Source organism: Dendronephthya gigantea, unplaced genomic scaffold, assembly GCF_004324835.1.
Source record: "Dendronephthya gigantea isolate DGI-Jeju-01 unplaced genomic scaffold, DenGig_1.0 000011F, whole genome shotgun sequence".
Taxonomy (NCBI): Eukaryota; Metazoa; Cnidaria; class Anthozoa; order Malacalcyonacea; family Nephtheidae; genus Dendronephthya; species Dendronephthya gigantea.
Window position 1 is genome coordinate 2,547,402 of NW_021163021.1, and position 26,816 is coordinate 2,574,217.

General features: G+C 36.9%; 1 protein-coding gene and 1 pseudogene across 1 annotated transcript; both read left to right on the plus strand.

Annotated features, from left to right (window-relative positions):
* The first annotated feature begins 3,175 nt into the window (after positions 1-3,175).
* On the plus strand, positions 3,176-3,867 carry LOC114518696 (annotated as a pseudogene).
* A 39-nt stretch (positions 3,868-3,906) lies between these two features.
* Positions 3,907-4,695, plus strand: LOC114518697. The gene has a single exon (XM_028538700.1). The coding sequence runs from the start codon at positions 3,907-3,909 to the stop codon at positions 4,693-4,695; it is 789 nt and encodes a 262-aa protein (XP_028394501.1).
* The last annotated feature ends 22,121 nt before the right edge of the window (positions 4,696-26,816 follow it).

Sequence of the window (26,816 nt, forward strand, 5' to 3'; positions counted from 1 at the left end):
GCCATTGAGGTTTTACTTAGATTCAACTGGAATGGCAAATACAGGTACATGGGGTACTGATGTTGAGATTTTTACTGCCTCATCACTACTTAGTAAAGATATTTATGTTTATATTAAAGTAGGAGAAATTTTTAAATTGCAGAAATTGTCTGAATCCATGCTGAGTGGTTCTAAACCTAGAAATACTTGTGCAATTTATTTGCAACATACCAAAGGTGTACATTATGATGTTGTGCTTGATGTCTGTAGGAATGGTTCTAGTCAATTACCAGAGAACATACTTTAAATCTCTTTCAAGGTTTCCAAGATATACTCCTTTAATAATTATTACAATGAAGTGGAATATTAATAATAATACTTTTAAGGATGTACATGTGCAAAGACAAAAAGGTGAAAAGGCCTTGCATGGGTTGATTAAAAACAACCATTTGTATCATCATGTTACAATAGACAACAAAGTACTTGACTGAAGTACTATATGACCATGCAATAATGGCATCCCAAATGACATTAAACTGATACAAACAGTGGATGAGAAACCTGATTCCAGAAATGAACAAGTGCGTAATAATTTTGACAAATTTAATGTAGAGAGAGTGTATAACGTTGAAACACCAAGCAGTAGTTTTCTTCCTGTTAGTGAAAATGGAAAATTAGTAAATATTAACAAAAAAAAGTAAATATTAACTAAATTTCTTAGTACGTTTTCTGAATAAATGGCCATTGCCCAATCAGTTCGACTCACATTTATAACTTTAATGCTAACAACAGCATTCTTTTTTTTTCTTGACCCCCAAAGTCGAAAATCTGTAAAAAGTGAACATTTTTACCAAAATTCTGGAAACTTTGTGTGCATGCATAAGTAGGCGTTGTCTATCCCTGTCCCAATTTTTGAAATGATTGGTTAAGAAAAAATGCGAGAAATTCAAATTTGATTCTATTTTTCAACACTTTTTAATCCCTTACCCACCTATAGTAGGGTTATGGTTTGAAATTGGTTGTTGTTGACCTGTCCACATGTTATATTTCAACCTAATCTTGGCAGAAAAGAACAAAAGGAACTCTGAGAAACCTCAAAAAAGTATGTGAATTTCCACTGTTTCAAAGGCCCCACATTTCAACGGTTTTTGACTTGTTGTATCAACATGAAACTTTGTGCCATGATACCCAGAAGACCTTGCTCTCGTGTGGTTGAGTTTCGATTTAAAATATTTATACGATAATATTTTACGGATTTTTAAAAAATTATACTTGAAATAATGATACATTAAAAAAAACTGAAAAATATTCCTATATAAACCAAATTGCTCCAAACTTTGTACACATGTGCAAATGGGTGTGGTCAACATTTGTGCCTAGTGTGGTCAATATTTGTGCCTAGATATCTTAAAAGGAAAGGGAAGAATGAGGGTTAAAATGAATGTTGTCTGTTGGTGAAAAAACACCCCACCTGAAAAATCCAGTCAAAGACCAACCAAAGTGAGAAAGGGTAATCATGGCGTGGTCCTAAACACGTGACCACGCCCACTTCCGGTTTCAAGTTCTCACATTGATATATATCATCAAATACACAATCCAGTAAAGGTCCAGAAAAATCCACTAATGGACCACAAAAATCCACTAAAGGACCAGGAAAATCAAGCAAAGGACCACCAATTGTATAAATACTTTCAATTTTATCAAGATTTCATCCCATTTCAACCAAAGTGAGGTGGGGTAGTTAGGGTGTGATCCTAAACATGTGACTACGCCCACTTCCGGTTTCAATCCTTTTAGACTGATATATGCTAATAAATACATACCAACTAAAAGATTACGAAAATCCACTAAAGGACCAGAAAATCCATTAAAGGACCAGCAAATCCACTAAAGAACCACCTGTAGAATAGACTTAAAATTTTATCCATTTTCAACCAAAGTTGAGTGGGATAATTAGGGCGTGGCTCTAAACGTGTGACCACGCCCATTTCCGGTTTCGAGTTATACACACTAAGATATATAAAAAACTCATATTTTTATGGTTAAAAAGTTTTTGCAAAAAATTTCTCAGCATAAAATGTTTAAAATCACATCAAAAAACACATAAAAATTTTCCGGGAAGAAATTAAATTGGAAATATTTTACTCCCTAAATGCCTCACCTAATTTTAGTTTAAGGTGGGAGTTCACCTAAGATGTGCTCAAAAATTAAAAATGAGTTTTAACATTTTTTTAAGTCTTTGATATCCTAATTATAATGTGGCCAAACCATTTCTTTAAATTCAAAGTATTTATATGGTTTTGAGAAGATTTAAGTTGCACCTTTAATGTTTGTATACTCGTTGCTATAGCAACCAATATGGTTTGCTTTATTTTTGCCTCGTTTCAAAGAGTCTTTTTTACATAAGTCAATCCAAAAATTAAAGATTTGCATTATACACAATACCCAGCCTTACATGAAGAACTGACTGCCCTGAGAATCGTGGGCCCTCGGCATGATTCTGCCCTTCGAAATAATTCGAATTATCTGTGTGTTCTGCGTTCACAAAGACAACAAGAAGTTTTTATTCGCTAGAATATAGCTGTTAAATTTGTTAAACGAGTAATGGTTGGAAAAAAACCTAGATCTGCATACAAACGGAAGAGGAAAGGTAAATTCTTTGGGCGCAGATACGAAGCGGGGCAGACAAGCACAACAGCAGAAGTTGATCGTGGGCAGGATGATTCTGCCGCGCGTGAAGCATCCTAAACATCGGATCATTCGGATGAGCCTGATGTCGTTGAGAATGTGGTTGGGACATCAAGAAAGAAGATGAAAAGTGGCACAAGCGACATGGATAGCCAGGTTTTGATCAAAAATAAGGAGGAGTATAGGATGGTCAGTTTAAACTGTCTATCTACAGCTGTATCAAATATAGAACATGTGTGTGGGCAAGGTATTTAAACATTCATCATATATTTGCCATCAGCATTTATAGTTACAAAACATTTTTCAACCATATGTCCACATCATGTGTTTTGTTCTTATTTCCTTGTTTTTTTCAATACAAATACAATTGATATTAGATATACAATTGGTGTTCCTATAGCCATAAGTCAGTCCCAGTGTTCATCACAACTTGCTTCCCAGCTACATTTATGGTTCATTAATGATAGGTTATATGACTATTGGAGAAGAAGGTAGACATGCTGGTCTGATGTCAGAGTTTACCCTCAACTGTAGCCATTGTAAAGAGTCCAGTACCTTCTCTACATCAAGAAATGTTGTTAATCACGGCGTGTCTTACGATGTGAATCGCCATGCTGTATACCATGCAATTGAGAGTGGTGGTGGATACAAAAGCCTGGCCTCATTCTGTAGTATTTTCAATATGCCTTGTATTTCAAAACCAGCATATTATAAGCATGTAGAAAATATTATGGAAGCTCTCAAAGAAGAAGCAAAACAGGAGATGAAGAGAGCAGGAGAAAAGCTGAGGAAGCTTATAATAGCAGAAAATCCCGGAAAAAGTGAAACTGACATTTTAGATGTTGCCATCACCTTTGATGGTACTTGGGCCAAACGTGGATTTACTTCCCTTACAGGAGTGGTATTTGTGATCTCTGTGGACAGAGGTTCGAGAGGTTTTGGATTACCATGTCCTTTCTAAAACATGCCACAAGTGTTCCTTGAAAAGATCCAAATTAAAGGATGATCAGTTTGAGGATTGGCTATTGGAGCATGATGATTGTGATATCAATTTTGTAGGGAGCTTGCCTGCAATGGAGTCAGAAGGGGCAGTAGTTATATGGGAAAGGTCTGTTAGCAACCATAATTTGAGGTACAATGGTGAGTGATGGTGACAGTAAAGCGTTTGGCTCGGTGGAGGACGTGTATGATGACGTTTAAGTAGAGAAACTGGATTGTGTTGGGCATGTCCAGAAGAGGATGGGCAAGCACCTCCTTAACCTTAAATCTACTACGAAAGGGAAGCTTGATGATGGAAAGACAATTGGTGGTTGTGGACGCTTAACAGAATCTAAAATTAAGCAATTACAGAAATATTATGGGCTAGCAATTCGCCAAAATACTATCAAAAAGCTAAACCCAACAGAAAGGGAGATTGAAGTGGCTGCCTACAAGATGAAGAAAAATATAATTGCAATACTTCACCATTGTGTAAAGGGGAATGATCCTGCTCAAAGTGATCAGCAGCATTGCTTTTGTCCGCCAGGAGAAAGCTCTTGGTGTAAGTGGCAACAAGACAAAGCTTCCGGGACATCCACTTACTCTGGTGAAGATTGTTTACCATCTGTATTCAAAGAAGTGCTAAAGCCAACATTTTTGGCCCTAAGCGAAAGCGGATTGCTGCAAAGATGTGTGCTTGGCACCACACAAAACCAGAATGAGAGTTTGAATGGTTTAGTTTGGGCCCAATGTCCAAAACATAAACATCATGGGTCCAAAGCAGTTCATTGTGCCGTCGGGTCTGCTGTCTGCCACTTCCACAAAGGGGCTGAAACTAGACTCAGGGCAATGAAAAGGCTGTCCATTGATCCTGGGTCTCATACTAAAACAGCCTGTCTGAAGAAAGACAAACAAAGAATGAGAAAGTCAGACAAGCAGGCAACCGATAAGGAGAAGAAGAAGCGGCAAGGGATGAAGCTCCTGCAAACTCAACGGGAAGAGGCTCTTTGTGATAAAGAAGGTGTTTCATATGAGGCAGGAGCATTCTGACACTGTAAACACACAAGTAAACATAGATACTGTTAAGTTTTAACAAATCCAATGATTTTCAGTAATTATATGACTGAAATATTGTTTTGATACTAGAACAAGAACTTTAAATTCCATTTTCTTAAGAGCAATATTTTTACCGGTCAGGAAAAGATATCTCAAGAAGGATTCAACCAATTTTTATGAAATTTTCGCTGATTATAGATCTTAATAAGTTTTGTGATTTGAGTTGATTACTTTTTTCATAGGGTAAATAACTTTAGAGTTAATGGCTGTTTCACTTTCAAAAATTGTATGTCGAAAATTTAACGAGCCGTAGCAAATTTGTTCAATTTCATGAGAAAAATGTTCTCAACTCAAATCAGCAACTAGTATATGAATGCAAGTTTGATGTATAAAATTATAAAATTGAATGCATTTTGCAAGCTCAATCTTTTCCAGACTGCGGCCTGGTATAATATATCAATAAACAGCACAGAGCCACCTTAATATTAGATTTCAACATCATGAACATTTCTTTTTTGGAATCTTCAAGCTCTAAGCTTTCTGGCAATATATAGTTTGTGGGGGGTTTAACTAAACCTTATCCAAGGGAAGCATTTTCCACGCAAGACATAAACTCTGGTTAACTCCCACTTAATACATTGGGTGGTCCTTTAGCGGATAACACGAAAAAATCCATCAAAGGACCACGAAAATCCACTAAAGGACCAGAAATCCACTAAAGGACCACCCGTATTTTAGAGACTTCAATTTTATCAAGATTTTATCAATTTTAAACAAAAGTTGGGTGGGGTGATTAGGGCGTGGCCCTAAACATGTGATCACGCCCACTTCCGGTTTCAAGTTTTTTAGACTGATATATGTCTGTAAATACATGTGTGGTTAATTTGGTGATTTTATTTTAAACTATGGCATAGTTCTAAACACATGACCATGCCCAAGTCTTTTTGACTGATATATGTCATGAAATACATAATCCAATCAATTAGCACAAAAATCCACTTAAGAATCAGTTTTCCATTTTTTATATTAAAAGACTTTTCCCAAAATCCCAATTTCAATAATAATAACAATTATTAACAATATTTACAATTATTTACAATAGGAAAATTGTTCTTTTGGTCCAGTAGAAGTGAGTGAGAAGCCTGCTGGCAAACTTACAGAAGACGAAAAGAAACTGTACAATGAAACTTTGAAGATGGAACAGCACCTTATATTTTAAGCTTACAACCGTATTATTGAGAAAGTTAAGATTATGCGTCAAGACTTTTCGAAGGCAGTGGTTTCTGGTAGCAGAATTGGCAGTGGAAAGATTGTCTATGACAACTACGACGATCTACAAGATATTTAGGGTGGTTCAGCAAATACAATGCCTCTTTTGACTGGAATTGATGGTTCTTTGATAAATGATGGAAACTGTGAGGTATTTTCATATCAACATGACTTAAGCTTATTAGAATGTGATGAAGACTTGCCAGGTACATTATTATAAACTATACATAATTATTGTATAAAGAATCTTTTTATTTTATTAGTAAAGTGAAAAGTACAATTATTATGACTCTAACTACTTAACGAGCTTGTACTGATTTCATTTTTACAGTTAATGAACCAAATGTTAACCAGGATCTATCAAATTAATCGATAACAAGAGAAAACACCTGGAAGGAAATCTCTCGGCTGCGAAACGTGATGCCCTTTTCTTGGAGGAATCATAAAACAAAAATTTTTTTGAAAGGAACAGATGCAATCAAAGAATCAACTGTGTCAATGGCTCAGGCTGTGCAAGGAATTAGTCAGTCCATGGTTCAAGTTAGTACAGTACTTGGCAAAAGTATTGAATTCATGGCTGGTTGTCCTTCTACACCTCAGAATGGTGGGTATCTTGCTAAGAATCATAATGAAAGTCATCCTTTTAACCCCTACCATGGAAGCAGTATGATGCTGCAAACTCTGAAATTTTCTCTTGCATTTTGCTGTTATCTTTTGGGAGTTTTAAGTATTTTGGCCCTAAAAGTTGAGTAATGACTTTGCAGACCATTTGAATTGTTTTCGAAGCAGTTGAAATGTGTATTTGAAAAGTATTGGCGTCATTCTTAGGGATCCAGTGTCCTTTAGGTAATACAAAGTGATAGCCAATCTTTTTTCTGCTCAAAGAGAACAAGAGTTTGGACAGTTCGGTTTTGATGAAATGTGGGGTCTTATTTCATCCAACATCGCAAAAAACTGAAGTCGAGAAAGTCTAAAATTCGTCTTCCATTCTTCATCAGGCAAGCTGCTGTTAACCATGTTCACCCACCACTGATCACTTCTGCCCTCTTGATACGAAAGAGCCTTGGACTCTGTAAGAATCTCATCATTCTCTGACGTTTCTGTATTTGCAAGTGCAAATTTCTTCTTGCCAAAGACTTTTAAGTAGAATAACATTTCTTACGAATATATAAATTTGAACTATGATAAATATGCAATGCATTTGCAAAATTATTACACAAAAGCATGAAAAAATAAAGTTGACGTTTCGGAATGTTTTCATTTTTCTTTCCTGCATTTGTAAAAAACTTTTTGAAATTTCGCGCGCTACATAGTCAGTACGTCATGTAATTACAATGTACCGTAACAAATACTGAGTTACCCAGTTCCATATAAACACAAGACAAATCAGTTTAACAGACAAATTAAATACTTCGGGTTGTATTGTATTCATATTGCGGGTCATGATGCTAGCATATAATTACGTAAGATCACCAATGAAAATGAATTTTAAGCAAAATTTTAAGCTAAATAACAATAAACTAAACCATGTCCAAGGTAATTGTCACAGTCTTCATACCAGGGGTGGATCCAGAGGGTATCAAGCGTAGCTCTAGATACGGTCAGATTTTCCTGTAAAACATTTTCTATAATATATTCCAAAAATATTCCATTTTATTGCATGCTATTTATGTTTACAAAAAATAATGAAAATTTGAGTTATTACAGCTCTTAACATATAAACGTTTTTACGTCCTTAAATAGAGCTTTATCGAAAAAAAGCAGAGAACTTTCCGAAAGCACAAACCAAGGGATTAAATTCAATCGAAAATTGATAGGGAAAATATTTTTTATGCATCCATGGTGTACTGATACAGTCTGCGGTTCAAATTTTACTAAAAATAGTAACTAAATAAGGCATTTAGATACCTTGGAGTGTATCTAGCCAATCATAGGTCATGTATCTGTGACGTTGGATACCCTTTGATACCTTGGCTGTGTTTTGATGGTGCAAGAATAAAATTTATCGTGAAACCTTGGAAAGTTCGTTCGATATTGCTAACAACAGCATTCTTCTATTATAAAACGTGAGTCGAACTGATTGGGCAATGGCCATTCATTCAGAAAACGTACTAAGAAATTTAGTTAATATTTTCGACCAGTCAAGTTGTAGAGAAGATGTTTTAAGAGAACTTTCGGATCTGAAACAGTTGTGCATGGATTTACTGGTCTAGAAGAGGCAATCGTCAGAGCGCCAGTGCGTCAATGTTTGTGTATGCACGTTCTCAAAGCTACAATTTCCGAAGAGCCAACTTAATAGATGTGTGCTTCACCTTAAATATATATCACTCATATAATTGACTATAAAAGTTTGCGGTGACTGTGCTGAATGAAAATTTTGTGTGTAAATTGTCTTGAATATATTTTAATTTAATTCATACTGTTTGGATTTAAATTAAGTCTAGTTTAATTGCTCACAAGAGGCCTTCAGGACTCCCAATGCATGTCCTTTCTACATTTAACAAAAATTTGCATGTTTAGATAGGTTCACGCCTAATGGCTTTATGTACATGTAATGAATATAACTATAGATCGTATATCAATGATATTTGATATGGTTTTCCCCTGATATGGTTTTGCCCTAGCCTCGTAGTAAAACTTTATAGTCTTTGGACATAGTATTGATAAAAGAGTAGTGAATGTCATTAGTAACAGTATACAACAATACTTCGGACTGTTGACAAAGTTATTCAATTTGCATGTAGCAAAAGACTACATCAAAAAACATTACTGTCATATATGAAATTAAATGAATGTGTTACCCTGTACAAAATAATAAATGTCAAAAAACTAGCTATTTCATGTAAGGTGTATTACGTTGAACCCACTCATATTATTTAACTATAACCCACTTTAGTACAATGCCGGATGCCAACCATCCTGTCATTAAATCACAACACAATAGTGGGGCGTTTACCTCACTTCAAAATGGCTTTGCAATGAGCCTTTCCGGTACAGCTCTTTCCACATTTGAAAAGTTTGGTTTTAATGCAGCTGTGGTTGAAGAAGCCAAAAATAATGCGAAAAATTACGAGTTTTCATCTATGATGTGCCTTTTTGCATCAGCATCACTACTTGGTTGCGCTATTGAATCCTATTACCCTATAACCAATGACTTTGCTCCAAGAGAGGACTGGGATTCTCTAGCAAAGATGTTCAACTGCACCGTTTTCCCAAGGCAAGATGCTGATGTGGACACACTGGAATGTGTTCATATTTTTCGGTGTGCTACTATGCCACAAAGACATTTAAAAATCCCAACAAATAAAAATCACTATGTTCTCTTGTGCCAACCAATCACTAATCTTGAACCTGGTGCGAGTGACTTTGAGCCTAAACCACTTTTGATGTGCCATTATGAAGCCAAATGTACTCCCTCATCATCTAAGCCAACCTTTTCATCCCTTCAATAAAAAAGAGAAGGTGAAGCTGTTAATACAAAAAGGAAACAACTAAGTTCGGATGCGTTGCCTCCGAAGAAGACAGCTAAGACAGCCCAACAACAATCAGCTTCTTTGAAAAAAATTTCTCTCTCCACAAGCTCTTGTAGTAAAGGCAAACTTGTGGAAACATCTGCTATGAACCCACCAATCATAAATGTAGATGTAACAAAAATTAATACTCGAAAAAGTCATCGTCGAGATATATATAGATATATATGTAAACAAGAGTTCGTCCCTTACTGATGCTGAGAAGTATGAGATCCTTACCAATGTCTGGAAACCTGAATCCATATACACTTTTCCTCTCGTAAACTCCTCAGGGAGAGTTTCCAATACAACTAGCTAACACGTTTCCCATGGTTGGCTTACTCTGCTGCTGCCAATGGTGGGTTTTGTACCAAATGTGTTCTGTTTGGAGGTGAGTAAGGCTAGTAAGCCTTAGTAAGGCTAGGAAGCCAACGCTAGTAAGCTGCAACGGTTGATGCAGTTACCTCTTATTCCTTCTACATCTTCTGTAAACAAATTAACACAGCACACAAAAAGTTCTAAATTCCATGAAACAGCAACCATGCAAGCATCGGAATTTAAACGTATAATGGAAAACAAAGCCAAACCAATCAAGGTCCAAATTAGTTACGCCCGTTGAGAGATTAACAAATGGAATAGAGTTCAACTTTGCACCATCATAGATACTGTAATAACCTGTGGTAGACGGAATATCGCACTTAGGGGTCACCAAGATGACTCCCAGTACTATATCAAAGAAGATGTTATAAATCCAGGGAACTTCATTGTAATTCTAAAGTATGGTGCAAGATGTGGAAATTTGATGAATGCCCTTTTTAAGGATTGTCCTTCAAACCAAAGTTATCGTTCCAAAACCATACAGAATGAAATACTGGAAATATGCGGAGAGATGATAACCGAAGTTCTGGTTGGCAAAATTAAACAAGCAAAATTATTTTCTGTATTAGCTGACGAAGCAACCAATTGCGCTAATATTGAACAGATGGCAATAGTCCTAAGGTTCGTGCACAGCTTGTTCAAGATACGGGAGGAATTTCTTGGTTTTGTTCTGTGTCAAAAGGGTTTGTTTGGGGAAGCCTTAACGGAGGACATTTTCAATTTTGTCAAAAACATCGGACTATGTATGGAAGACTGTTGTGGTCAAGGCTATGATGGAGCTGGAAATATGGCTGGGAAATATTCTGGGGTTGCAACTCGAATCCAGATGGTTCATGAGAGAGCTCGCTACATTCACTGTAACTCGCATGTCTTAAATCTTTGTATTGCCTAGTGTTGTCAAATACCTTTTATTCGGGACATGATGGATGAAGTCCGTTGTGTTTCCAATTTTTTTAACGACTCACCGAAGCGAGTAAGTGTCCCTTTTATACCTTGGTATAGATGAGCTTTGCACTGAAATCAAGCAAACACATGATAGCTTTTATTAGATGGCTGTCGATTTGGCTAAAGAAGTGAAAATCGATCCAACTAAGAAGACGATGGTCAATCAACAAGAGCATCGTGTTTACGTCCTGGCAGATACAACATTTGATTATTTTAAACGAGCAGTCACTATTCCTTTTTTAGATCAACTTCTTGGTCAATTACAGGCGCGGTTCTCTGAAGAAAATTTGGATATTCTGGATATGATGTACAGTATGTCGACCTCAGTCGTTTTGGATCCAAACTGAAAAGATAATTTCTTGCCATTTCTGAAAAATTACGATGATCTACCAGATGTCGATTTTCTTCATTGTGAGTTACGCATGTGTCGACTCAAGTTTTCTAACCAAGAACCTCCTCTTCCATCATCGTTTGAGCAACTTTTGCCTGAAATCGTTGCACTTTCTTTTCCAAACATTCTCACGGTGATGCGCATATTTGGGATGATTCCTGTTACGACATGCAGCTGTGAAAGATCTATTTCCACACTACGGGGACTTAAAACATTCACGAGAAGCACAATGGGCGAAAAACGATTAACGTCACTAGCAATGTTGAATGTTCACCGGGAAATCAAACTGGATTTGAATGGGGTAATTGACTGTTTTGCGCTTAAACATCCAAGAAGAATGCTTTGGCTGACCTGCTAAACAGTGATGAAACTGTAGATGATTGAGAATGATGTTTCATGTCGAGTGCCACATTTAATATAACTGTAAGACTTTCCATTGTGGTGCTATTTTATGGAGAGTACATTTGAACATTTTCCCTTCCTATTCAAGATTTTAAAGAACATCAATTAATATAACTATAAGACATTGCATCATGGTGCTGTTTCATGGAGAGTACATTTAAACACTTTCTCTTCCTTTTCAAGATTTTAAAGAACATCAATTAATATAACTCTAAGATTTTGCATTGTGGTGCTGTTTCATGGAGAGTACATTTGAACATTTTCCCTTCTTTTTGGCTGCGTTAGATCATATCGAACTAACGTACATGACGTCATAAATTTTGCAATAACGGAAGTATAATAACAGAAGTCTTATATGAAGTCTTTCTAGAGCTGGTTCATAAAAATGATAAAATAAAAATGGCGATGAATGATGATACATTTATACATTTATAAATGTACATTTATACATTTATAAATGTACACGAAAGTGTAAATGTCTGTTACCCTCATACTCAGTATAGGAGTGATCATATACTTTCGTAATAGTATCTCTGGCTTTACCTTAATTACGTTTAGGGTTAGGGTTATTGAAAATTTTATGATGTCATGTACGTTAGTTCGATATGATCTAACGCCGACTCTTCTTTTTCAAGATTTTAAAGAACATCAATTAATATAACAATAAGACTTTGCATCGTGGAGCTGTTTCATGGCGAGAAGCAGATCCTTAACTCCGCAAATGCCGGTTCCAAGCACGGATGAGAAAGGAGGAGGGTTGGTCATTTTGATTTTTATTTATTAAGATTTGACGCCCAGATTGCGGCAAACTGCGGTTTCTGATGTTCTTTTTCTCAAATTTTCCCGGGGGAGCATGCCCCCAGACCCCCTAGGTGTCTTGCGCCTTCAGCGCTCGGTGGTCAAGGTGCCCATGATACTGTCAATTTTTGCTCTGGATCCCCCCTGCATACAACTTCTCTTGAAACTCCTCAATAGTTGTGTGTAGTATAGGTACCTTCAAGAAAAATGAACAGGTGTCTGCAAAGAATGTTGCATTGCTTTTGTCGAAAAATTCAACCTCAATTTTGTGCTCCAATCCAAGAGGAGGTATCCTATCTTGAGAAGTCATGTAATGGATTATTATTCTATGAAAAACCAATATCCAGCTAAGTCCTCAGTAAAAGCCAAGGACACGAGAAGCACAATTGGAGTTAAATATTTATTTTACATGTTTAGTGGGTTATATTGGCTTACAGCATGCACGTTTTTCAATTTACATATTTTAGTTATGATAAGAAAAGAATAAGTAGGAACTTTTTTCCAAGTTCTTTATGACTTGAATTAGGAAGTGCTTAAGCCTGCAGCACACAAGACCTATCAGCTGAGCTATGGGTTCTCATTCTTGGCGCTGAATGTGAGCTCGTTGCTCTAATCTAATTAATCAAAGAACCAATAACTAAGTGTTTTTTGTCACATGACTGAACAACAAATATGGCGGAAACTTTGTGAGAGATATTGTTTATTTTGCTAAGAAGACATCGACATTATAAAGAACGATGTAAAAATATGTGGACAAAAAGATGGATAGAGAGAAGGACAGGACAAGGCGTATATGCAAATCTTTTAAGAGAATTTAATGCAGAAGATCTAGAATGTTTTCATCGATTTCATAGACTGGACCGAGAGTCATTTGAAAGTGTTTTAGCATTGGTTGGCCCAATTATTGTTAACAAAAACACTATTATGTGTGAAAGTATACCACCAGGAGGGAGGCTTTCTGTTACTCTGCGATTCTTAGCCACATGTATTAAAGGTTCTATTCTGAATATCTTGTCTTTTTACTCTTTTAGTATTTTGTCTTTGACTTTATTATTAAAAGAAGAATTGAAGTTTTATCGGAATTTGTCTTTTATTCTGAATTGACGGTAAACTGATTACTGATCACGAGCTTATATATCTGAACTTTTTCCTTTCAATTTAGAGTTGGTGAAAGGACAGTTTCGAACATTGCTCAGGATACCTGCAAAGCAATATTTATCTCAATGCAACAACAGTACATGAAGGTTAAAAAACGCGTGGACAAAGTGTCACTGTACACTTAGTTGTAGATAGATAAGTGACATTGCTTTCAATGTCAATACTATTATTTTCTTATGATATATTATATTTTACTTTTAACATAAAATGATAACATAAAATATACATACACTGCAGTGGCTATAACATAAATAATAATTGCATACCTGCAATATTACCTAGTAACCTATGGCTAGGCAGGCTAGCCATACAATAGTAGATTGTCTGTGAATTTTCAGATTTCCGATTTAAAGAAGGCCTTATATAACGATTTCCTCAACCTACCAGAACCAACCTTCATACATGGGATAGATGAAAACAAAATACATCACCACATAGTTGGTGATAATGCATTTTCACTTTCACTACAAATGATGAAGCCATATCCCCACAGACATATCGATAAAGCGAAAAGAATATTTAAGAGTGATTGTCCGAAAAAAACCGGGCAGGGTCAAAAGATGGGGGTCAGCCGATTTTCCTGAAACTTATACCATTTAATAGGCATTCGATATAAATAAGAATGGCCAAGTATGATCTTCAACAGATTTATATTCTCGGAGTTGACCACCCCTCTCGGTTTTGGCTGAAAATCAGCCAAATGCCACCTCAAATTTAAGCCTATTTTGATCTCCTGTAAAAGAGAAACTAAAAAACCCACATACTTCGTTTAAATTTCCTTGCATTTTTAGATATTATAAGAGACGATTTGAGGTGATCAAAGTTTTACCATTTCGATGGATTCCATGAATTATTTACTTTCGGCATCACACCATGTTTGGTGCGGTAGTGAAAATATTGGTATTTTCAAATTTAATTTTCTCGAATTTGTGGCAGTTTATTTTTGATATTTTTCCACTGCAATATAGTGCAAGGGTACAGGTATGCGTTCCAAGTTGTTTGAGCGTGGAACTTTTTTGTGTTTTAAAATTACAGCCTTCCAAAATAAGTCATTTTCAATGTCGCACTATGGAATTTTATGCAAATTTTTTGTCAAAGAAATGTGTTGTTTTCTCTTCAAAACAAAATTTAATCTCGGAGTTTTTGTGTAAATTATTATATTTTCCTTTTATAATAAGGCTTAGTTCAATTTCATTTTATAAGAGTTTATATCCAATTATTTCATAATTTTTAGCATTTTTGCAACATAAAGTCTTAACTTTTACTTCAATAATAAATTCGTAAACATTAACATTTCATACTTATTAAAAACAATGTTTTTCTAAAGGAGCATGTAAAATAAAACTAGCTACATTACGCATTGTTCAACTAATTTCTTTACCTATTCATCGATACTTATTTGACAACTGCAAGCTTTGACGTGCTCTGTCAATGGAGCAATGTACGATTTCTTCCTTCTTGCATTTCCAGTTATTTTCAGTTGGAGAAAATCACAAAGTGATTTTAACTGGATAAGCTTCAGACTTGCCATTTGATGATCTAGTACCAGCTGGCAAACGTTTATTTTGTCAACAATAATCGGGTGTTCTGGCTTTTCTATATTTTTAGTAACTGCATTTCTTAAGTCGAAACGAGCTACCTCAGCCTCTAAAACCGCCATATCATCTTCATCAAGATCTTGATTGTCAACTTGTTCTTCCCTTCGAAGCGCACCAGCTTTTATCTGGCGGATCTTTGCATTATGTCTTGAGAAAAAACTTTTGATTTGCTGTGCAGTTTTCCATTTCTTCAATCTTGAAATAGAGTTGTCCGTTGTCATCCTTCATTTCCTTCATTTCTCTTGACACTGTCAGAGGATCTGCTTTGGTGCCACTTTTTTCTCTGGCTTCAAATTTGGCGATGAGATTTTTTTCTTTACTAACTTAAAGAGCCCATCCCATTGCTAGTGTACGTTGTTCAGCTGCAGGATGATAATCTGCCTCAGATGTAGAGACTGTCAATTTCTCTTGAGTACCACTACTAATCCCAGTTACCTTTTCTGCCCACCTCAGTCTAGCTCTGTCATACATTAAAACTGACTCAAGTTCATACATGTGTTTACCTATGTCCATATGATGTTGGGCCTCTTGTTCAGTTTTAAATGTGAGCCCACAGTTTGGCTCATTACAGCCAAAAATGTGTTGATCAGCACAAACAGTAGATGAATGAACTGTTCCTAAGACTCTAGTACGTGGAGAGAATGGCAAAACCTCCTTAAGTCCTTCTATGGTTTGTCCTCTGATAAAGTCAGTGTATGGTAATAGCAGTCCCTCTCCAATCTCATAGGCTTTCCACGTACGTATTCAGTCACCCTCATAGCTAAAATTATAAATAAGGCTTATTCCAGGTATTTTGTTGTTTTCGGGTAGATCTTTAGAGCTATCCAGCTCAGCTATACTAACTCGACATCCCTTTAAGCCACCATGCGACTCAATTGCTTTCTTCATGTCTTCTGCTGTGTTGACATCATTCTTCTCATTAACATACCTTCGGATGTGTGCTTTAATGGGAGCCATTTTTCTGTTGCAGAAATCTTTTCCTGCTTGCGGATCTGAGAAGTCATAATAGAAGAGTGTAACACCAGTGTGTGATCTTATTTCTGACAGGTAAACAATCAACGGGCCATTATGGTAGCATCCAGCGTTGTCTCGCCTAAGGTATGCTTTGGTAATGTTCGGGTACTCTGACTTAATGGTTTTGAAGGGATGGTCAAGTACTGATGCTACTGAATAGTTATTTTGTGTACAAGAATTAAAGATGTGCACAAAACATTCAATGTCTAATTTTTCATCCTTTTTCGTGACTACGGCGCTGATGTGCCAACTCAAGCCTTGATTGCCAAAGAACTCGGACATACTCTCGCGATATTTGATTGGAAGAAACTTAATTGCCCAATCGATGACAACAAGACAAGTTTCATCATTAAGATTTGCCATGGCGACTTGCTTAGCTTCTTCCTGGGTAACAGTTCTCAGCAAATGTGCTTTCCAGGCATTAATGGCTGCGGTGGATTGATTAAAATCAAATCTTAAGCGACTTTTTTGCTCTTCATTCATCTGAATAACGTCAAGTTTTTCTTCACAATACTTGTAAAGCAACAATCAATGGCTTCACAACGATCACAAGATGTATTGTGTTGGTGCAAGCATACGCCCTGGTATTCCTTCTTCTTAGTATCACTCAGAGCGTAAGTACAACAGTAGTCAATACTGTTTGATTGTCGCTCAACGTGCGTTTTAAAATCGGTTTTTAGGTACCTCTTAGCTTCCTTTATTTGTTTTTCTGTCTCTTTTTGTCATGAATTACCGACGCTTTCTGGCAAGGCTCGTATCACTTCAATCAGAGTATCGATGGCTTCTGTACCCTCAGCTGTAACATTATCAAGACCCTGAAGGGATTTCTGCATTGATGCACTGCATGCATTTAATATACGGTAAAGCGACCGTGCACTGGCTGGCTGGAATACCTGTTGCTTGCAATATGCTAGATATTGTTCAATGATACGTGTTGGAATGAGTGTCCTTACAACAGCAGGGATAGTTATGCGTTCTCCAGAGTCAAGTTTCATTGATTTTGTGCCAAAGGCAATATCTTGCAGGTATTCAGGCCTTGAAATAAAATCTAAGAAATGATCAAGCTTTTCGTTGTCAATGCGAGTTCTAAAAATCTGTTTTTCTGCTATTGGCTGTCCTGGTCCAGACTTTGTAGCGTGTTCACAAGCTTGGTCAATCTGCCACTTTGAGAGGCCAGGTACTAATCTTTGCAGTTCTTCTCGTGTAAAGTCATTTACAAAAAGAGAAAGAATTTGGCGCTTTGATTGCCATGATTGGGCTTCACTATGGGCTTTGACCAAAGTCTCCATTAGGTTTGAGTCTATTTCTAATTGCTTGACTTTTGATGAATGGTCTTCACTTAAATTGGAATCTTGTCTCAGAGCTTTCCATATCTTACCTTCTTGGCCAGGACTAACGACAGACAGAGGTTCATGAAATAGGTCTTTTGCTTTGTGCAAATAGTATTTTTGTTGAGTACTTGATATATCGTTCCATTCAGTATTGAGAGTTGACTGTAAGGGACTGGCACGCCCATCGGTCAAGTACGTCAATACTTCGTTTGAGGCCTTCCTCTTATTATTCTGTTCCTCTTTTTCGTCTAGCTAAATACTTCTTTCTTGTTCGGGCAAACTTGCAGAGCTTTGTGATGACTGTGAAGATGACACTGCACCGTTATCATCAATTTGGGCACCCTGCATATTTTCTTCAAAGACCTATTAACCACAAAAATATTGATTACTAGTAGTGTTCACATGTTTTATTTTATAGATTTGATCCACTGGACAAACAAACAACAAAAACACACGCTCACCAATGAGCATAAATGAAATTTACCTCCTCAGAAAAGGAAACTTGAGGTCTTCCTATACCACTTGTAGAAGGAGTTTCATCACTAAGCTGAAATTTCAATATTCACTTCAATTTACATCCGTTGATAAAGAAATCATGTAGTATGCAATACTATTTGGCTAAGTCAATTACAGTGATTTTAAATGAAAACCTTAACGCAGATGCAATAAAGCTTTTGATTATCAAATAAATTTCATAAAAATCAATTGACTTATCTGAGCCACTGATCTGAGGAATTTATTTTATATAGCATAATACAAAAAAAAACGGTATCTCAAAATAAGTACCCGAAGAGGCGCATAAGACTCTGATGTTGGTTGTGTTTCACTTGTTGAAGGTATAGCTTCAAGGATCACATTCTGGCTCGTTGACTAATTGATTTATTAAATAAAGATATGTTAACCAATGAGCTAAACATAAGATTAACAGAATAATACTATCACCCAGTATATTATACATAATCGCAAAATGTATCTGACACATACTGTAGTTATTACATTAGAATCATCGGATTTATAATGTGACAGTCGACAGATGTTGCATATTGCTAAAAAAAATTATACGTAACACGTATTAGATTTTCGTAGAGGATTGCCATTCACCCATGCCCTTTATTATTACGTTCAGGATATGTTGCTTGGCATTTAATAGCGGCAATGTAGATTATCACATAGTTAACAGCCTGCGCCCGAGCTGACACACACTTCCATTGCCTTACTACATAAGTTGGAATTAAGTACTGTAAATAACTTACCAGAACCAATTGGGACAGACACCCCATGGCGCGAAAAGATTTCGGCTGACATGCTAGCATGAACTCTACAATAACTTTTGAGCTGTTTTCGTTGCCCTTTGTGGGAGGGAAAACTACATGTTTTGCGCTTTCTTCCTGGCCACTCTAGCGCAGGCCCCTCTCTGTGTTTGGGGCATATTGTCATCTCTCCAACTGTGACTTCTTCTACTCCAAACATACCGTAATGGTTCAAAATAAGGTCTTTCTCCGAGTTCTTTCATCATCGAGACTCCGTTTAAAGCTAACACCGAGAGTCTTGAGATAGTTTCTTATATCTCTGTCTTCTTATATGGCCCACAAACTGATTTATTTTTGCCAAAAGAGCAAGACATCAATGGCGTTGTTGTAGCACTCATGTTATTGTGAAAAGAGAATGAAATGTGAGTATACCTTATTTTTAAAGGTCATCACACAGTAAGGATCATATTACAAACGTAACGTTGCCTTAGAGACCTAATGAGGTCGATTGCTTCTAAGTGATTTATTACTAAATATTATGCAAGTGTTGAAATAAAAATAAAAAATAAACATTTAGCACTAACAAAGTATAATTGAAAAAATTTTAAACTATGTTTGAATTCTTTAAAACAGCAACACATTGAGATCCTGTCACGCGACAAATGCATGCACCTTGCTGTGACATGGTGACAAAGTCCAAAATATTTGCAATTAGGCTTCAAAGAAGGAAAACAGCCTGCTATCATATTACAAAGGAAAAATATAATAATATAAACAAAACTAAAAAATTAAATTTTGTTTTAAAGAGAAAACAATACATTACTTTGACAAAAAATTTGCATAAAATTGTGTAGCGGGACGTTGAAAATGACTTATTTTGGAAGGCTGTAATTTTAAAACTCAATAAAGTTCCACGCTCAAACAACTTGGAACGCATACCTGTACCCTTGCACTATATTGCAGTGCAAAAATATCAAAAATAAACTGCCGCGAATTTGAGAAAATGAAATTTGAAAATACCGATATTTTCACTACCGCACCAAACATGGCGTGATGCCGAAAGTAAACAATTCATGGAATCCATCGAGAGGGGTGGTCAACTCCGACAATATAAATCTGTTGAAGATCATACTTGGCCATTCTTATTTATATCCGATGCCTATTAAATGGTATAAGTTTCAGGAAAATCAGCTGACCCCATCTTTTGACCCTGTCCGGTTTTCTCGGACAATCACTCTTAACTACCCCCTATCTAGAGTAAGACGAGTTGTGAAAAATGCTTTTGGAATTCTTGCCAATCGATTTCATGTATTTCTAACATTGACACACCTCAGCCCAGAGAAAGTTAAAGATCTTATTATGGCAGCTTGTTGTCTACACAATTATATTGAATTACATATCTCAATGCTTGAAATTTCGCTAATGAGTATCGATGTGAGTTTAATTCTCGCCAGCGAGCTTTTGTAATTCTCGCTAGCGAGGTTTTTATAATTCTTGCCAGCGAGTGTCCGTAATTCTCGCTAGCGAGTTTTTGTAATTCTCGCCAGTGAGTTTTTTTCAGTAATCCTCGCCAGCGAGTTTCCGTTAATTCTCGCTAGCGAGGGAGATAGTGGAGAGAAGCAATACAACTACAGCAACTCAGGCTGTTCAACCTCAGGTAGTAAATACTTGCCTATTCATGTTATCCTTGCATCTTGTATTTTTTGCACAATTTGTTTCAAGGTCGAACTGCTGCAGTGGCCTAGCTAGCATCGATAATTGGGAAGCAAATATTCATATATTCATGGTAATAGTCTGCAAAGACAGTAGATTTCAATACTACTTTGATTCAACCCAGCCAATGACGTCACTTCGGGCTATATAACATGAAGATAATTTTTCAAAATTTTATCCAAGGTGACGGACAAAGCATTTAATTCAACTGCAAATAACTGGTCAATAAAATAGTTCGATAGAGAATTAACATTTTTTTATTGTTAGATACTCCAACAGTCTTAAAATAGCCAAAATAAATTTTCGTTGTCAATGTCCTTTAACTGTTGACCAGTTGATGGAACAACTTCTGGGAGATCCTTTGGTTGTCGATTAGCAGTTTGCTTCTGCTCTGGGTTGTTTTAAGCAATCTTTCCCAAGTTTGAGGAAGGGAGGTTGCAAGATTACAATTAAGAAGATCGTTGTTTGATTGTATTTTGTTGAGGCAAATGCTCGCTTTGGTTTTTCTCAACCTCAGTCCGTTCATAGACCCTTTTCTTCTCGGCTGCAGCTATCTCTGCTTAAAGCTGCACTTGAGATTTCATTTGTTGGATTTTTAGTTCTTCTAATTGGAGGTTATGCATTCTTTACATAGCATTTGCTCTGGCTTCTAGTGATGCCTGTCTCACCACTGCCCTCGCTTTGGCACTTGATGCACTTCTCAATGAACTTGCTTTTGAATGACCATGTGACAAACAGCGTGATCCCATGGAGCTCACTGAATCTTCTGGTTGGATTTGTCTCAGGTTGAATTGGTTCATTTGATTGGATTGAATTTAGTCGATTTGATAGTTTGCTTGAGCCACAAATTAACCCTTTCTTTAAGCTCCGAAAATAATTCTTCTATGGAATCAGCGTACACTTTTGACTCTTTAATCGCTTGTTCATCTCTAATTAAACTATGGTAGTTATGGTGTGCTAATTGAAATTGGCTCCAGACTTCAAGCAGTTCCTTCAATGCATTTTTAACAGCCACAGTTTGGACCTTTGAATTGATTAGCTCATTAAGTTTATTAGCTTTTCTGGTTACATATTCTTTTGTGGTAGTTCAAAATTGTCTTAATTGATCCATATTGTGATCTATCTCAGGATCCATAAGGGACATGATAATTGATTCGATTTCTGGACAGCAAACCCATTTATCTGATTTGGTCACTGGAGTTGCATGAATTAGATTGTTTTGATTTTTGGGCAGGAAACGCCTTTAAACGACTTGGCGGCTGCAGTTGCATGAAACAGTCAATTAAATTCTTTAGATTCTTCAAATTACTTCATGATGTAGCAAATTCGAACTTGAATGTACTTCTCCTCAACCGAACAATAGTTTGTAGTCACTTGGTCACACAAGATGTAGGTGGTGTGCTGATATTTCTAACTCGACAGAATAGAATAAGCAATCAATGCATACACAGACAGTTAATAAATGATGACTTTAATATCAAAATGATTGATTGACCATGCAAATTGATATCAGCTAGATACAGCATTCTTATGGTGGCATACTTCCTCCTTTGAAAAGCCCTCCATTTTCTCCAGTATATGTTAACATGGAACTGGATGTTTGAATGTAACCCTTGAAAAAGGAAAACCTTCCCAGCACCATAGGCATTTTCTGTTCCAGAAGGAGGATTTGTCAAGGATCAAGTTATCCATGCACGGGTGGTATTACATGAGTGAACATGGTGAGAGTATAGCTACTGATTTCCCTCTGAAAATTAAGCCAGTATTGTCATGGTCACCATCCCATTACATTGTACGACAAGAAAATGTGTGCAAAGCACTTTTGTTCCCGGTGAGAAAACTGTGCATTACGGTATTCAAAAGGCCATGCAACATACAAAACTTATAAATATTGTATATACGTGTACACTAGTTCCGATATAACCAAGGAGCAGCGTGGCAGCGTCTTCAAACAACATAGCATCAAATGTGATATAACAACTACCTAAATACACAAAACAATTCTCAACGTTTCAACCTGAGGGCCTTCATCAGGAGAGTTATTATGAAAATAAATAGGGGAGAATACATGTTTTGTATGGGGGAAAAACACATGATAAAAATGGGCCAATAGAAAACAAAAAATAAAAGCACATTGGAATTCATTACTTTGCCAAAGAGTCACCAGATTGTGGGCTAAGAATAGCAATTAGGGAAGCTTGATCAGCAACGAAAACATATTACAACCAGCTTTGATGTAAACAAAGAAATGGTAGTCATATTACTATGGGTGAAGTAGCTTAAATTAAAGAGAGTCTTTCATTTATGCCAGAGGGTGCCAAGACTGGAGGGTGCCAAGACTGTGGATGAGTTGCATTTCTTGTCGTTTACGGCTATCATTAGTACCGGAAATGGGGCAGAGGGCTCTAATTTTCATGTCTGTGACACAGAGATTACCAGAGGTAAATTGTCTGGCAACAGGCTTTGTGTTATCATGGTTGTTGACCGACCTACAGTGTTCACCAAACCTTACCCTTAGAGATCTTCCAGTTTCACCGATATATAGTAACCCAAATTTGTTGCATGGGATGCAATAGATGAGGTTGGAGGAGAGGGATGTGAAATGGTGGGATGTGAATTGATTGGGAGCCGAAATAACAGTGCTGGATTGGTAAATGAGCATGTTTTACATTGGCCAATGCCACATGGGAATGTGCTATTGGGCTCTGAACAGTTTTGCTGTAGAGAGCTATTAACCAATGCATTCTGGATATTTTTGTTGTGCTGAAAAGAGACTAGGGGGTTGTCAGTGAAAATGGAAGATGTCTCGGGATCATTCTACAGGATATGAAAATCCCTAAGTAAGATATCCCTAACAGCAAAATTGAAGGGATGATGTGTTAGAACTAAAGGAGTAGAATTAATCCTAGGGGGTGCATGAGACGGGAAATGTCAGAGGCAGATATGTTAGATAAGGCAGTGTCAATAAGTGGGGATGGATAGCCGCACCCGACAAAGAATGTTTTCATCTCCAGACATTTGGACTGGAAGTCATCATCTTCACTGCAAAGGCGGCAGAGAGGAAGGAATTGAGAGAAAGGAATAGACCTCTTAGTGTGGCTGGGGTGGTAGGAAGAATATAAGAGGTAGCTATGGGAGTCAGTGGGCTTGTAGAACACTAAGAGCTTATTGCCATTGATGAAAACCAGGACATCTAAGAATGAAACACTGGTCTCTCTGATCTCCCAAGGGAGTTGGTGTGCTGGATGAAATCTATCAACAAATTGGATGAATCTCTCCAACTCAGCACGGGAACATGATGCTGTACCAAGACAGTCATCAATGTACCTTCCCAGGTAATCAGGTAGATGACCAGATTTACCTTCAATAAAATTCAAACCTTGATCGCATCGTAATATGGACACTGGACCAAAAATCGCAAGAAACCGATGTAGAGCGGAGATAAAAGAACTGACATCCATCCTTTCTAAGACATCTATGTGTATTGCTCGACTGTTTAAACAAGTGAATAAAATTCCCCATAGTTTGGAATTGATTGCTCCGCCTCTGACTTTTCGTGTATGTATTTGTCCACAGACCAAACCCATCGAATCCAACATTTGTAAAGGGGGGAGGTGTCTCAAATCTATCAGGCGGCAGATCCGCCATGTATTTGGAGAGGAGTTTCCCTCGTTGTCTTCTGCAGATAATACAGGCGTTTAGTATCCTCAATATCGTTAGTTTACCTCCAACTATCCATAATCCAGCTTGAAGAATTGCACCACCTGTGATCTGGCATATTTGATGACACACTTTCTCATGGTAATAGGTAATTAGAAGTTGTGAAACATGATGGTCTTTTGGCAGGATATTTTTCAATTAACCCTTCGGTTGATTGGCAAATTGAAAATCCGTTCTAAAAAGGAAAAATATTTCCTTCCCACCTGTAGTGGTTCGAAGGAGATAAAATACAAACGACGCATGCCTGGTTTAACTGTGTCATCATTGGATGGAAAATCCTGGAATCTACCGACATTAATTGAGTGTGAAAATGTCCCACAATTTGAGCGATATAACTATGAGAATTCATAGGGAACAAGCTTTGACAAACCAGAATGTAAATAATAAATCGATTATGGTTGAATGCTTCCTCGGTTGACACTTCGTTTGCATTTGTGGCACTGGGCCCATGGGGCTGCTTTTGGACCGTTGATGAATTGTGGTTCAAGAATAGGAATTTCTCTTACTATTTCCTTTAGGTGAGGAAAATGTGACACCGTCTCTGGTGTGGGAATTTCTCGCTTATCTTGTGGGAAATTTTCACACTCAATGTCGGTAGATTCCAGGATTTTCCACCCAATGATGACACAGTTAAACCAGGATGGTTGTCCATATTTTATCTCCTTTGAATCACTACAGGTGGAAAGAAAATATTTCTTCTTTTCAGAATGGATTTTCAATTTGTCTGTTAGTTCCAGAGTAGTGCTCTGCTCATCTCTGCTCTGCTCGAGTATATGAGTCCAAGGCATTCCTGAGTGGGGTGTTTGTCTAAAAAGAATTGGAGGGCCTTCAAACCATTCTGGTGGGGGATGACTGTACAGAGATTTGACATCCATTGTGAAAATGAATTTGTTGGATGATTGAAAGTGAATGTTCTTGATGATTTGAAGAGCATGTTTGGTATCCTTGATATAGGATGGTAAATCCTTTACCAAGGGTGCCATGGCATGGTCTAGAAGGCTGGAAATGTGTTCGGTGGGACAACCACAAGCAAACACACAATGGGTCTTCCTGGGTTGTTGATTTTGTGGATTTTGGGGAGAAAGTAGATGACAGGAGTGTGAGGGGCGTTGGTAAGCAGGTTGAGTGAAGATTGTAAAATTTAAGATATAAGATGAGAGTCTGTCCCAGAAGCTGATGGACAGATAATCTGGCAGATTTTTTAGTTGTTGTCACATACCAAATATAATAAACTTTGTCTTTTTTTGATTTGTCAACAATTTATTGCAACAACACCATCCAGCTACATTGTCCAAATCGGACTTTAGCTCTTTCAAATCATTGTCCAAGTTTTTCAAATTCACAGACTAAAACAAGTTTGCATCATCAACATATGACTCTGTATTTGCATATTTAGGTATAGTTGGCAAGTCCTTGATATACAGGTTAAAGAGAAGGGCCCCACTATTGATCCTCAGGGTACTCCATGTGTTATCAATTTTGGATCAGAGAGATGCTTTTCGATTCTAACAGATTGGAATCTTTCCTCTAAATAGCTCTTAAACTATTTAATAGCCGACGCAGAATTGCCAAACTTGATTAACTTCTGCAACAAAATGCCGTGACTAATGCTGTTGAATGCTAATTCTGTTGAAAGCTTTAGATAAGTCTATAAGAACCATAGCAGTGAGGTTCTTTTTGTCTATTTGATCTATTATATAATCGGTTGTCAAAATATTTAGAGTTTCTGTACAGTGTAGCTTCCTATTTCCACTTTGGTGTTTAGATAATTTATTTTTTTCCATCAGAAAAGATGTGAGTTGTAAACAACCGGTTTACATAGTTTCTCCTGGTCCAGATAATTTTTTATTAAAGGAATCACCTCAGCCACCTTCCATGCCCTTGGAAATGTATGAAGGGAGCAGTTTATCAGGTTTGTTATTTAGTAAACAATGGGAGTTTTGCAATCCTTGCATAACTCTTGCTGTAATTTTGTCAATACCTAAGGATTTATTAAGGAAAAGCTCATCAATTAGTTTGCTCACATGCAAATGAGATGAGGGTGTGGTCATCCACTTGTTGTACGCCCATTTCTGGTTGCTGGTCCTTTAGTGGATTTTTTTTGTTTTTTAGTGCATCACTTTTTTAGTGATCCTTTAGTGGATTTTCCTGGTCCTTTAGTGGATCACTTTTTAGTGGTCCTTTAGTGGATTTTGGTGGTCCTTAGTGGATGATTAATTTAATACCATGTTTCAGTGGAAAAGTCCTGATAGACTTTGAAAAAACTTGGGTGGGGTACTTAGGGCGTGGTCACCCACTGGGTGACACAACAGTCACCCACCGGGTGACACAACGGTGACACAGCGATTTCCTGTTTGTGCCTGTTTGGGCTTTATTAAGTTTGCAAATAATGCAGCTCCTCCAGATTTGTTTCCAGAAAAGGTAAGAAGAGAATAAAATGTTTTCTGACTTGTATTATGGAGCTAAATATAAAATATAACACCCTTCAACTTTAGGAAGAAGATATTGTTGAAGAGGTAGATCACACTGAGGTTAAAGATAAAGACGATGGCTAGGAGTGAAAATGGTATTTATAATACACAGTTTTTCCTGCTACATCACTTTTGCACATATCGTTATTCAGTTTTTTCAATACTTTA